At 49.6% G+C, this 14083-nt stretch overlaps 1 protein-coding gene across 3 annotated transcripts; it reads right to left on the reverse strand.

Annotated features, from left to right (window-relative positions):
• Window positions 1–1762: 1762 nt before the first annotated feature.
• THNSL2 (threonine synthase like 2) lies at window positions 1763–10469 on the reverse strand. 3 transcript variants are annotated; one of them, XM_027902511.1, is made up of 9 exons: window positions 10338–10469; window positions 9540–9767; window positions 8645–8839; window positions 8226–8378; window positions 7322–7552; window positions 6333–6481; window positions 3557–3682; window positions 2561–2700; window positions 1891–2461 (listed from the first exon to the last, which is right to left on the reverse strand). In XM_027902511.1, the coding sequence occupies exons 2-9, from the start codon at window positions 9760–9762 to the stop codon at window positions 2257–2259; spliced, it is 1422 nt and encodes a 473-aa protein (XP_027758312.1). In that variant the 5' UTR covers window positions 9763–9767; window positions 10338–10469; the 3' UTR covers window positions 1891–2256. The 3 variants fall into 3 exon arrangements, with proteins under 3 accessions (XP_027758314.1, XP_027758312.1, XP_027758313.1); XM_027902512.1 differs by having other exon boundaries at window positions 9540–9764; window positions 10338–10468; XM_027902513.1 differs by lacking the exon at window positions 8645–8839 and having other exon boundaries at window positions 1763–2461.
• Between the last annotated feature and the right edge of the window lie 3614 nt (window positions 10470–14083).

Below are 14083 nucleotides of genomic sequence, written 5' to 3' on the forward strand. Positions count from 1 at the left end.
CCCAGTGTGAGTGGCCACAGATGCCATGATCCCCTAGCAGGAGGTGGGACACAGCATTCCCACAGGGCCAGGTTCATTCCCATATCCCAGGCACTGGCCTGGCACATACAGCTGCTCATTTCCCTCTGTGGGAGCTCGGCACCCCCTGTAAGCTGAGCTTGTCTGTGCTCCCTCTGCCTTGGCTCCAGGCATGGAACAGGCTTTTCCTGCTGTGCTTCTGGCCCAGAGATGGCAGAGAGACTTTTCATATTGTCATTTCCCAAAAAAAAAATCTGATACCCCATTGGGGTGTCCTCAGGGATGGTTGAGAATTAAACTTCTTTTCACCCTTCGTGGGCATTGTCTGCAGCAAGGCCAGACCCTTTACCCATCCTACTGCTTCAGGGCACTGGGATGGGAGCACGGAATGTATTCCTCAGGCTTCCTGCTTGCAAAACACACCAGGACTTTGGCAGGCTGTGAGTCCAGCCCCCCTCACCCCATCCTTCCCGGTGTTCCCCAGCGAGGGGTCCGGGTCTGGCCCTTTGCCCTCCTGTCTCCTCCTCCTACTCCAGTCTTGACCAGACAGCCAGGTTTGCAACCTCTTGCTTGGATGTGGAACTGGGTGAGATTCCAGGCCTCTCCCCTCTCCCAGGGTGTCTTAAGCTATGATTAAGAGCTAAATTACAACTGGGCAGCCATCCCCGGCCGAGAACCGCAAGATTTGGGGAGGTAGCTGTTAAAGGTGGTGGAGTCCACTGAGCATAACATCTGCATCAATGAAAAGGGGTCGTGGGGGTCAAATGGGATCAGGGGGTTTCTCATTGGCACCCCCAGTGATGTGCTGCACCACCCCGCCGTGCAAACCCGTCCTTCAGGGCAGGGTTATTCATGAAGCTGAGGGTAAACTACTGCTTAAATAGGAGGTATTTTGCTGGTTTGGCTCTTAAAGAATGGCGAGTGATGGCCTTATGAAGCATCATTCCTGGACCCCATCACCATTTTCCTCCCAGCTCCTCGCTCCATGCAAGTAGAGCTGTTTTAGCATTAAAAACGTCCAAGTGCTGTGGTTTTTTGCATCATTTTCAACTAAGCTGTTTCCCTCACCCACATTAATTGGGATGGGGCAGCCTCAGCCCCCCATCCTGGAGAAGGCACAGGTCCCTCCTCTCCTGCAGGGTTTCAGTGGGATGGAAGAAGGTGGTACAGGGCCGGTTGTGCCGGAGGGAACCAAGGAAAAGGCTGCCTGGGTGCCAGCAAGGCAGCTTACAGCCCAGGGAAAGCTTCCCACTCTTCCCGCACATTCTGCAACATCCCAAGCTGAATCACTTCACAGAACTTACTTTTACCCTGTTAAATGCCACTAAACCTTCAAATTAATCCTCCCATTACAGGACTTCCTTTGATGTCAAAGGGGGAATTTTTTTTGATGGCGGAGGGGGATTTTTCCCCCCATGGTATAATTATTCCTATTTTTCTTTCCCCTTTTTTAGGCACAAGAGATTCCTGCCAGATGCACGACTTGTGGAGGCAGCTCCCACACAAGGTATTTATATATTTATATGTATATGATGGGAACGTGGTATTGAAAGACCTGAAGTTTCAGGCAGAGGATGAGGGGAATTTCCCATTTCCTACTCGTTACAGTGGAAGTCGCCCGGGAAGAGTCTGCAGCAGGACTAGGACCAAAAGCTGCAAGATAAAGAACAACTTTCCAGTGCTGTAAGATAAGCATGTCCAGGGAAAACACCTGCTATTTAAGGCTATTAGTGAGCAAGTTTCAATGCCTGGGAATGATCCCTGCCACTTCCTAAATTACAGGGATGGGTAAAGTGGATTCGTCCCAGTCTTGCATGTGTTTTCCACTGAGCATTTTGGGTGTTACTGGGACCTCTGGGCTGAACATCCCAGCACAGAGCCAGAACCACTGGATAATACTCAAGAAGCAATGGGTATTGCTAAGGAAGTTTTCTGTAACAGCCAGTAAAGATGGAACAGGCAGGTTTACTCAGAGTTTCTATTGTTTTTTTATGAATTATTAGGAAAAAGGGGATATAATTGCAGAGCTCTTTACTGAAAATACTATGAAACATTCAAAGGGGAAGTGCGTTCTTGCTAATAAATCGTTGCATGGAGGCTCCCAGCATAAAATGGAGGTTTCCTGGGAATGGAGAACGAGCCCTGGGAAGCGTCGTCCATCTGTGCCCAGTAGCTCAGGTCTGTGTGACTACCTGTCCCCTGAGCCCCCACTGTCCCAGGGGTGCAAACTGACCCCCCCTATGCCTTCCACTGCTGTGCCACGGCTCCAATCCACCCCCGGAGCACCTGTGCCCAGTCCTCTCCCCGCTCCAGGGGAGTGGACCTGGTCTCCATCGCTGTTAGGGCAGTGATTTCAGGGGGGATCTGGGGAACCAGGCCAGCTCGGAGCACGGCATCCTGAAATTTGGCTGCAGAGGCTGGAGCCAAGCAACACCGGGGAATGCTGCAAAAGGAAGAAAGGCAAGAAAATTTGGGATGTAAGCAAGCCCTGGGTAGGAGATACAAGGAGATAGTGATGCTCTAGTTCCCAGCAGTCCCTCACCTGTCTGGCTGAGAGTAGTGGTAGTGAGCAGCCACGGCAGAGTGGGGGCACAGCAGGTACTTGTTTTCCTCCCAGCAACGCCGCATGGCTCCAACAATATCCTCGTCGGAGGCTGAGCAGGATCGCAGGGTCTCGGAGAGCTGTGGGAATCAGGGAGGCTTGTTTTGCACAGGGCATCAGCCACAAGCACTCAGAAAAGCAATTCAAAACAGGGAGGCTGGAGGATGGGGTTCCCAAAAGGTCAAAGGAAGAGGGGTTGCTGCAGCACTGCTGGGAACAACCTCAGGGACGGAGTGTGAGCAAGGGGTTTCCATCCATGGGTGCTGCAAGCGTGGGTGGAAAGGAGCCAGGACTCAGCTCCTCAGCTCTTTGCCGCTATTTCCATGCTCTGAGGGACTTGTAAAACCCATCTCAGTGTAACAGCTCCTCTTGCTTTTAATAGCACCATTATTTAGTATTTATCTTGCTGCAGCGCAAGCAGGAGCAGGAGCCAGGAAAGGATAATCACTGAGGGACAGTGAGTGGGAATTTGGATGGGAAGAGGCAGGGCTTTGTATCTGACCCTCTCACAATTCAATCTTTTATTTTTCTCTTGTATCTCTCTCTGTGTTGTGCTCCCATTTGCCATAAAAATGAGGCTGAATTGCAGCACTCAAGTCATCAGACCCACTCCCAAACACTCAATTTGTGCCAGCATCTGCTGCAGGATACCTCAGTGCATGGCTGAGAATGGGGCGGTTTCAGATCCTAACTAAATAATTCTATGCATTTTTTAAATTAGTTTTGCAAAGAAGAAGGACCTTTAAAAAAAAATTAAAAGTGTTTTTTAACATCTCAGTGCATACACATCAATATAAATCTTCTCTTCTGGCCTCACACTTAAATATTTGGTTGGAAACTCTCCACTATGATTTTTTCATTCTGAAAATGAGTTGGAAACAGTAACTCTCCTTACACATACACACATATACAGTGTTGTGTGTGCCAGGAACTGACCCTTCTGTGCAAATCCTCCGGCAGCTTTAGGCTTTTCGATTGGCTGAATTGATCCATCAGCGTTTTTATCAGGCGGCTGTCAGAGCCCGAGAGCAGCCACAGGACCCTCTCCACATTGTAAGGCTCCTGGAAAAACAAAGCAATAGGTGAGCAGTGGAAATTCAAGCATCTATCTCAGGGGAAGAGAATCTGTGTGGATTCTCTGATGCCTCGTTAGGGCTGAGGTCCTACTGCTGCCTTTTTCTGGGTGGCAGCTGGGGTGGGCTTATTGTCTTCCCTTTGCTCACCTACATCCCAAGAAAAGTCTTTGGGAACACGATGTCTTTTGGACCTTTGACCTGTCTGATAGTGACCATCAGATTAAAACAGAAAATGAAGGGGATGACTGATGAATCAACGGTGTGACCACATCTGTACAATCACCATGATGAACCCGGGCTAATAACACACTGTGCACAGGGGAACCAGAAATATCCAGCTGTTTACTCAGTGTTGCAGATGCTGCTGTGAGTCACCCAACTCCCTGCAGGGCTGGCTGATAATCTTTGTGAACTTATAGGACACATATAGGGCCTGACTGGCCTGTATGGCTGCGTAGCAATCAGTGTTGCAACACTGCAGCAAGAGCTCTGTGCAAGACCATACAGGAGGGTCCCAAACCAATTTCTCCTCTCCGTCTCTCATCCCTGCATGTTTACAAGCACTAAGAAACATTCATCCAGTGGTATGGCCAAGACACCTTGTAGGGACAGACAGGACAAGGGATGCCAGCTTACAGAGTACTCATCACATCTCCTGGGGTCAAGTGATGTGTTTGGATGAGCTCTTCACACCTTTTTGCCTGTGACCTTTTGTCACTCCATTTTGTTCTACCTTGGAGAGTCATCAGGTCTTACTCAGCCTTTTGTGTCCTTATCTGGGTGTCTCATGGCCCCCGTTCTGTTCTTCATCTTCCCACCATCACCTCCCAGAGCCTCTAATCTTCAGTCTAGCCTGGGTGTTGCCTGCCCTTTGCTTTAGGCTGTCCCCTCTTTTAGACTCTCCTCTGCTTCCCACTCTGGCTGTCCTAAGAAGCTACATATCAGTGTACCCTGGATGTCAACAACGTGCTCCTAGAAGTGCCTCCAGCATCGTGCTCCCAACATCCCTTCTCCTATCCTTCTTTCTGCTGCTCCCACATCCTTCACACATGCTTCCCCTTCACCCCCCATTCATGCCAGCCTTTTGGTTCTCACTACAGATCTCTATGTTGACACCAGAAAGTCAAACTGGGCCAGGACACTGGTGCAAGTACTGGCCTTACCATCCAAGTAAGGCTTCTCCTTCTGTCCCGTGCCACCAGAGCTGTCCAGGAGAACTCTGGGGCCCAATTTCGAGGACAGGTCACACTGGGGACAAAGTTTTGGCGTGTGGACATGAGCTATGTGGTGCTTCCTGACCTCAGGGTCAGAGAACAGCCCCTGGTTGTCTTTAGGTGCCGCAAATACACGGCACCTGCTGTGATTCTCTTGGGATTGCTCCTTACAAGGCTGATCCACACCAGATTTCCTGCTTCGTCTTCAGCTCTTTAGGCAGTGTCTAATGGGAAAATTTTCTCTGCTTTACTTTAGGCTGCAGAAGAGGCAACCTAAACAGGCTGTGCACTCTCCATCCTTGAAGGTTTCCAGCCCCCAAATGGAAAATCCCTGAGCAATCTGGTGCGGCCTCAGGGCTGACCCTGCTTTAAATAGGCCCCGACTTGAGACCTCCTGAATTCCTCTCAAGAATGAATGATCTCTTATGCTATGGAAATATTTGCATGGATGCTTCAGATGTGAGCTGAACAAGATGTCCCAGGCAGCTGTGGAGGGGATACACCCATCCAGCTCCTCAGAAATCTCAGGATATCGCTGTGCCTGACTGCCTGCTGCCATAATCCCAAAGGCTGGCACTTGCCTGGGTGTCTCAGCAGAGCAGTGCTACTGAAGGGACCTGGGCCCAAAAAGGAGCCCAGATACCCCCGGAGCTCTGAGGAGCACCCCAACTTCTTGGCTGGGGAGGAAAGCCAAGCTGCAGAGCACAGCCTGGTGATAGAGGCATAGGGATTTAGTGACTGCAGAGCATGGCAGCCCCTCCAGGCTCCCAGGTCCTCCCAAGGTATTTGAACAGCTTTTGGAAAATCCAGGTAGCTTAAGGCCACGGAGACACAACACCAAGGGTTTCCCTCTTTGATCACTTGTTTGGAAGCAGATCCAGTCCCTGGGGATCACAAGGTAGGAATGAAATGGGAGGTATTTGCTTCCAGGCGTTTGGTTTCTGAACCTCCATGACTTTTCTTTCTGAGGCCTTTGCCTGCCTGCTGAGACTTGCTTTGCTCTGAGCAAGCTGCAGACGACCATAAACGAGGCATTTCTTCTGGACTTCCCTACCTTCTTCCTGGTCTCTCCTCTTGGTGTAGCCTTTCAGAAGCATCAACAAACCCCTGAGACAGGGTGACATTTACAGCTGTGTAGCTGTCACATGTTGTGAAAGTGTCCCTCTCTTGGTAACCTTGCACAGGACAAAACCCCAGAAACCCAGCATTTAACAACGAAGATCACAAAGTCAAGCCCTGAAAAGTGAGGAGGAAGGTGTTTGATCTATCTCAGTAGTATAAATGGTCAATAAGTGTCACACCTCTTAATGCACCACTAAGAGGCACTGCCAGTGGCAGAATTATGCAGGTAGATCAGAGTAAAAGCAAAAAAAAACACAACTATATTTGCTATTTCCCCATTTTGGCCAATTCATTACACACCTGAATATCCATGGCTGATGCTAAGGTAGCCTTCACACTCCCTGCCAGTGAGAAATCTCCATGTTGGACAGTTCTGTGAATGATGTCATTGCTGTTCACCACGGCAACAAGTCGAATCGGGAGACCCATTTTCTGGGCAATACATCCAGCTAGGAAGAAACAGTGAAAGAACACACGTGTGCTTGGTGAAGGAACAACCAAAGGAGGTTTAGCGAAGGAGTCATTGTGCAAATTGATTGAGCACCTGGCTCAGAAGCAGACACAAATGATATTCCCTAGTGGACTCTGTCTCCAGCGGTGGGGTAGAGCACCAGATTGTAAAATCCAGGGATGCAATGCTCCACCTGCCATTGAACACTGACCCTTGGGCATCTCCACATCTGATGATGAATGGTTAGGGGACAAGAGGTCATGCAGGTGCTGTGCAAGCAAGAGAGATGAGATTTTGGGCTTGTTAATGCTGCAACAGATGGGCAGCCTGGAAGTGCAGTGAATATATCAAATCCTTTGTTGCTGTCGTAAGGCAGTTCTGTGCTTATTTTGGGACAGAGGCAATCAAGGGCTCTCATTTAGAAGGCCAGATTATGCAATTAAGAGTGGTTCTCTTGACCACACACTACCATGCAAACCAGAGTAGGACCAGGCAGGACTCCACACCTCTGTTAATGTCTCACTTGAGAAATCAGAGCCACAGTATTTTCCCTCTTTTCTTCATCAAACACATTCTGTCCTCTCCTAATGTTCCCATCCTCAAGATAGCTACAGTCATCATCAAAGGGTGGTTTGGGTTTTTCTGCACCTTGTAAATCATCAGTGACACCTAAATTGAGTAATAAGCATACATGAGTAATAAAATATAAGTGGTTCTGAAGAAATCCTACCAGAGAGTGGGTGTTTTAATAAATAGCAATACCCAGTATCTGTGAAGTGCTTTTGGTCTATAGATCACAGCATTCTCTCTCTTATCTAACCTATCTTTTTCCCTTTACCTGTGATATTTCCTCCTCCTCCTGTTGGCACAACAATTTCCACCACTGGCAGCGGGGTGGTATCCAGGGATGGGGTACACTGAAAGTAAGCATAGAAGTAGTGAGCAATCTGCACCATAATCCTGGACCAGTTGACGGAATTCAAGCTCATCAAATTGTGTTTTCTGGCAAAGTCGTCATCAGCGAACAGTTGCTTGATCGGCTCATCGATTTCGTCGCTGTTCCCGTGAGCTGTCAAAAGGAGAAAGGAAAGATTAGATCTGCCAATAGCAGCGCATCAGGCACAAGGTATTTCTGCTCAGAAATAGGGTTGGTCTGAAGCCCTGGGCTTTACTGTGGCCCATCTGCCTCAGGGGCTGAGTGGCACCCTGTGGATGTTGGGTGGTTTCTGCAGACGTGGCACTCTGGGCTCCTGCTTGTCCCAAATATACATTTGCCAAATACGTATTTCCCCTTGTGAGATGCCAAGGTGAGACCTGGCTCAGCAGAAGAGTCCATGGGAACTCAAGCAGCTCAAGCACCCAGTGGTGATGCCAACCCACGGGGACAGCAAGGTGGTAGGGGATGGATCACATATGAAGGTGAGTGGACAGAGGGAAGGGGTGACACCAAATCCTTTTAGTGTCAAGGAATGGTGCTGAACTCAGTGTAGCCAAACACCAACCACCTGCACGGAGGCAGCTCTGATCTGTGGCAAGGAGACAAAGAAGTCTTGAATAATTTAATCATCAAATTGGGGATGTTCTCTCCTGTTAGCCAGATGTCTGGGCATGGTGATGCCAATGGCCTGGCTGGCTGCAGCTGCTAAAGCTGCAAATCCCACTGAGCATCTGCCTGAGACTTTAGGGGTCATGGTTTTGGCACGGCAGGGCCATAAAATGGACAGTCCAACAGCAGTGCCAACCAGCAAAGACGTGGACGTTGTCTTCGATGACGGTGGTCATCTGAAGTTCCTGTATCTGGGTGCAGAGCCCCTTGGGCAGCAGAACAAAGATGTCCATGTTCTTCTGCCCTCTCACACTCTCGATGGCCGAGCTCCCTGTGTCCCCTGAAGTCCCTGTTTCAAAGTGAGGCAGCACCAAGAAAAGAAAAAAATTGATGCATCAGTCAAACCTGCACCGCTGCACTTTAGGAAAAGACACAGAGATGCTCCATGAGATGTTCTTGACTAGAGAAGCCACCCTGGCATTGCCAAGAGATCACTCACCAGTCACCCACGAGGAAATACCACCCTGGGGCATCTGTGGGGAGGGCTGTGGGATGGTGGCTCTCAAGGTAAGGGCCTGCCCAGAAATGTTACCCCCCACAAAGAGACATACTCACCCACCAGAATAGTGACGTGCTTCTGCTTTTTCTCCAAGAAGTATTGCAAAAACTGCCCTGTGCAGGACAAGGACAGATCCTTAAACGCATAAGTAACCCCGTGCCAGAGCTCCAAAACGTTCAGCCCATCTTTCAGCCTGGATAAATGGACAACATCCTTGTGCCTGAACCTGCTGAAGGCCTTGTCAATCAGGTCTAGAGGGAAAATGGTTAAAGGAGCTGTTAGATTGAGTGCTTTTCTGACTCATAGCTTCCTGCACCTGTGTTCTTCGTGCTCCTGGTACCTTTCTGCACTAAAGACTCTCAGTTGCTGGAGCAGTGACAGACATCCAGCAAGTTATTAGTAGTTACTAGGAATAAACCAGCCCAGCTTCGTGATGTTTGATAACTCTACGTCAAGTAACCCCAGGGGACTCTCTACACAATCAGAGAAAACTGTGCTAAAATATAAAATACAGGAAACCTGAGTTTTATCTCTGTGTGCCATTGAGGCAGAGGTTGCAGCTGCCCCCTGGTGGAGGTGACAGCTCTCAAATGCTGTAAAACTTTAAAAATGTGATTCCAAGGAGAGTGTGGAGCAGCAGGATGCCCTGGAGGGAGGGCAAGTCTGGAGCCCAGCGGAGCAGCAGGGTGACCCAGCAGTGAGCAAGGTCACAGCATCATCTGTCACTACTGAAGTCCCCAGAATCCCTATTTGCACAGGGGGAACACCTTTTCCTGCAAGGTGACAGAGGAGATCAGGGTACAGAAAGAAGCAGGCAATGGTGCAGCAGGCTCCATCCTCTGGGGGCTGCAAGGGGGGTGGGGGTGGTGGTGAAGGCAGGTAGGTGCATCTGAACACCCTAAAATCCTCACACACATCCCCACGAGCTGCTCCCTGTGTGGCTGCGCTCACCACTGAGTGTGTTCCGTGGGACCAGGTCAGCTGGGATGAAGAGGGAGCACAGCTCCTTGACCAGCCCACGGTAGCAGAGGCCGCTCCAGCGCCGCAGGGTGTCCCTGTCCAGCGAGGGGATGTTCTGGGGCATGAACAGGCCCCCATCGGGCGCGTAGCCGGAGAAAAGGGCTCCCTCGAAGTCCACGGCCCTCGTGCCTCCCCGAGTGCTGATGTACTCCATGGCTGCTGGGGAAGGACTGCTGTCACTGCCAGGGACCCAGAGCAGCCCCCTCAACTCCCTCAAAAACTTCCCCTATGGCCACACAGAGATCCTCAGGGAACAAACCACTTCCTCCCAGAAAAAGTCACGGGGAGCTGGAGCAGCGGGGCCAGTGTGGGGCACGTGGCATTTTGCAGGTGGTGGAAAGGCTGCCTGGGATTTGTGCCAAGGTGGCTGGAGCCTCCTCGTCTTGCTTTCCCTTCACCCTTCCCACCCTGCCCCGGAGACACTTCCCTCCTGAGGAAAAGCCCTGACTGCGCAGAAGCCACTGCACAGGCACGTCACGTCCCTCATGGGCTGTTTGCCAAAGCTGCAGGTTCTTTTTTTTCTTAAAAAAAAAAAAGGGAAATTACTATGTTTTTAGAGCAGGCTGATTCCGTTCAAAGGGGTTAAACTAAGGACAGGATTTGACTCAGTGCAGGAAGGGCTGAGCTAAATCCTCCGTGTTCACACAAATTCCACAGAGCAGCCGCCGGCGCTGCTGGAAGAGGCAATTTTCCCACCCCAATCCTGTGAACTCCCACAAACATTCCCACCTCGGGCAGTTGAGCCAACGCTGCAGCCCCTCAGCAAGGGGTGGACGGTAGGAGAGTGAACAAACAACCCGCTGCCACTGCTTCCAACCCCGTCACCCTTTGCACTTGTGCTCACGGAAAACTTGTCCCCGTTGCAACCTGACGATGTTCCCGGTGGAGCAGCCAGCAGATGCAGTTTCCCTGCACAGAGCCTGGGAACAGGAATGTGTTGCAGCTCAGGAGAAATACAGTTAAATATTAGGAGAGAGCTTTTAACATGAGGGTGATCAAGCACAGGACACAGAGAGCTTGTTGTCACCAGTATAACCCCAGGGACACTCCAGCCGAGGAAATACATTGATCTGATTTAACTGTGATCTTGGATTTCAATTTGAGATTGAACCTGCTTAAAGGAGGTTTTGGGTCAGAAACATCCTTGCAACAAAGATCAGTGTGTAACTCAGCTGTGCAAAGGCAGGTGCTCAGCCTCCTAACAGCCCTGTCCCACCGATGGGGAAACTGAGGCACGGAAGGGAAATGGGACATGTGTGAAGCTGTGCAAAAAAAAAAAAAAAATCAGTTCTCCTTTGCAGGGAAGGGCTGTGCATGCCTATTCTTCTTTTTGTTTTAATATAATCAGTGCTTTTTGAAGGGAAAGGTCGACACAGTGGCTGCACAGACCCACGGTTCAGCTCAGTGTGTGCTGCTGGAACTTGAGTGGGGACTTCAGCCCAGGTAGGTAAGGTGCAGAGGTACAAGGGATGGCTGATAACAGCCTGCCATGACCCAGAGAGCTCATGTCTGCAGCAGGGGACAAACTGCCTGCCAAAGCATTGGAGTCTGGCACATTACACTGCCACTCTAACTCTGGGGAGTAACTGGGGCCACAAGAAAAGTTTCCAGAAGAGGGAGGTCCAGTCCTTGCCCTGAGCACTGACAGAGAAATAGGCTTTTCTACACCCACCATCCCAAAGGACTGCTTCTACAAGCTCCTCAGTGGGAGTCATCAAAAGTTCTCAAGGTCATCTGGCCATCTGATGGCTCCAGACCAGAGCCTCAGCTCCTCATCATGCTCCAGTGGCAGCTGACACAAAAAAACTGCAAGTAGCTCCTCTGGAAAAAACCACTGAAATAGCAGAAATAAAGGAAATACTAAAAGCTGCAGGATACATGGTTTGTCTCCTCTACTCTGACCTCTCCCATCTCCCACAACAGTGTGCCAAGGTGAGTTTAGGATTTTCCTTCATTGTCCACACAGAGACAGAGCACACTTAGAGCTCAGCTCAGATTTAGGCCAGAACAAAGAAAGAATCATATCCATAGGAAAAGCTGCACAAGCTGATAGTTCTTATTACCAGTGCAATAATTTAACATCACCAGTGTGTGTCTGATCATCTCTGCAAAGGTCACCTATCACATTTCAATGAGACCTGACCTATTCCCACCACCATGGAACATTATGGCTCTGGGCATTTACTTACCATATGTCCAGTTCTTTTAATGTGTGTTTTAGCACAGCTAAAAAGATGACTTCACTGATTCAGCTAATTTTTTTTTCGAGTGAAGAGTTTACAATGAGATTGATGATCCCTTCGGCCTTACATCCCTCTGGGATGTAGGAACCCTGCAAAAAATGGGTTATACCAGGATACCTGCTGTCTGCATTTGCAGCGGGGCTGTTGCCACAAGCCTGTTTATGCCCTGGGCCTATCAGCAGTGATAACCCTCACTAACAGGGTCAGTGGTTCATGCTGGGATACAGGGAGTGCTGATGTGGCAGCCACAAGTGAACCCAGAGCACAGGGGAAGTGCCTGGGACACTCTCTGGGATGACAGTAACATTTAGTGGGAGGGTTTTTCTCATGCTCAGCCCTGAAATTTCCATGCATTCAGGTTTAGAGTGGCATTTCATTTTAGATGGAGCTCTGAGCAACCTGGTCCGGTGAAAGGTAGTTGTAACAAGATGATCTTCAAGGTTGCTCCAACCCAGGCAATTCTATGATTCTATGATTCATTCTATGATTCTTTAATATTATTTTGAACTTTAAAAGAAAGGAGGAGAAGAGAGTGCCCATGCACACCAGCCTGTCAGGACTCATCCACCACAGCAACAGATCAAGAGCTGGAAAATGTAATAGCCTTTAATTAACCTGGTCTTACTCAGTGCCTCCATATTCCTGCTGGAATTAGCACTTCCACTTTGGACCTTGTCTGTTCCTGAGCAATTCGTGCTCTTTGGACTCATGTGTCAGGATTCATCTGTATTTGCAAACCCAGCTAAGGTTGCTGTCAGACTTTTTCAGGTTTTTCTTTTGTAGTGCATCGGTTTTCATCCCTCCAGACAGAATTTTCTCAGCCTCTTCACCTTCCAAAGGCATCCAAAAGGATGAGGAAGCAGAAGGGCACATATAACAGCAAGAAGGCCTTTTTTTCCTGCACAAATCCCTGTAAAATTTCAGGTCTCAGGCCCAAGTGTTGCAGCGCTCAAAGACAAGCACGGCAACACTCTCAGCTCCGTGTTTGCTGAGCTGCTCCTCCATCCTCTCCAGCAATGGACCTCCCCTACATGTCCCAAGCACAAGCAACGCTTTGGGTTGGGGTGCCCTGCCCATTCCCCCCGCGGAGCACCCCCGGGAGCGCTCGGGAACACGGGATCTGCCGGTGAATCCCATGTCACTAGATGGCGGCAATGCCTTGTGTCCAAGGAGGAGATGCAGAAATGCTGCCTCGGAAACCTTTCCCTGCTCCCCCACCCAGCCTCTCCCACCCTCCCACAGCTGCCTCCACCTCTCGGGCCACGGGCACCCAGCAATCCCAAAAGCAGCTGGGAAACACCTCGCCAAAGAGATATATTTTGGATCTGAGGAAGAAGAGGCAAGGGCGAAGTTCTGGGGAAGGATGTCAGGCTACGAAGCTGAGAGGCCTGAGCAAACAGAATGGCTTTTATCACCCTCCTTTCAGCAGGACCTGTCCTACCCTAGGGAGACATTCAGAAAGGGGCACACAGAAAGGACCCCACCTTTCAATCATGTCCAGAATGCACCAAATTTTATAAAAAAGCATCGCATAACCCTGAGCAGTACAAAAATCTCCCCGTATCTCCCAGTCCTGTCTCTGCACACAAGGTGTCTGGGGTCTGAAAACCACACACCAATAAAAGCTTCCAGACCTATAAGTGACCCAGATGGCACCAGGCAGGTTCAGTAAGGGGATGATCAGGATATCTGGGGTTTTGTGATGCCATTTACTACCCCATACAGAGTACATCCCAGTGGAAAGTGCGTTATGTTGGCTGAGAAAAATATATAAGCTTATTACAGGGGCTTGTTGAAGAAGTTAAATGTCCCCTGTTCTCTCAGGCACAGAAGTGTGAACTTTCACAGAGAAAACATGGAGATTCTAGATTTAAAAAAAAAAAAAAAAAAAAAGGTTTGGCAGAAATCAAACCATTTCAGTTTCAGTTCTGCCTATCTGGGGGGCAGACCCACACACTGGTCAGGTTTGGAGATCCATGGCAAGGGAAGGGGGGCTGAGGAGGTTTGCAGAGTGTCCGCAGCTGTACAGGCAAATGTGCACCCAGAATCATTTGTTTGAGCCTTGTGTCAAGGAGATATAAGGCAGAAATGTTCCATTGTAAATGAATTAAAGTGCATACAGCTGCATCTGGTATAAATTGTCGGTATCTCGGCCGCCATGAAGCAGAACTGCCGTGTGGGTCACCTCCTTTCATTACAAATGTGCACATAAGAGACTTTTCCACGTCCACC

Source organism: Empidonax traillii, unplaced genomic scaffold, assembly GCF_003031625.1.
Source record: "Empidonax traillii isolate 1590-97213 ecotype Southwest subspecies unplaced genomic scaffold, ASM303162v1 scaffold882:size376633, whole genome shotgun sequence".
NCBI lineage: Eukaryota > Metazoa > Chordata > Aves > Passeriformes > Tyrannidae > Empidonax > Empidonax traillii.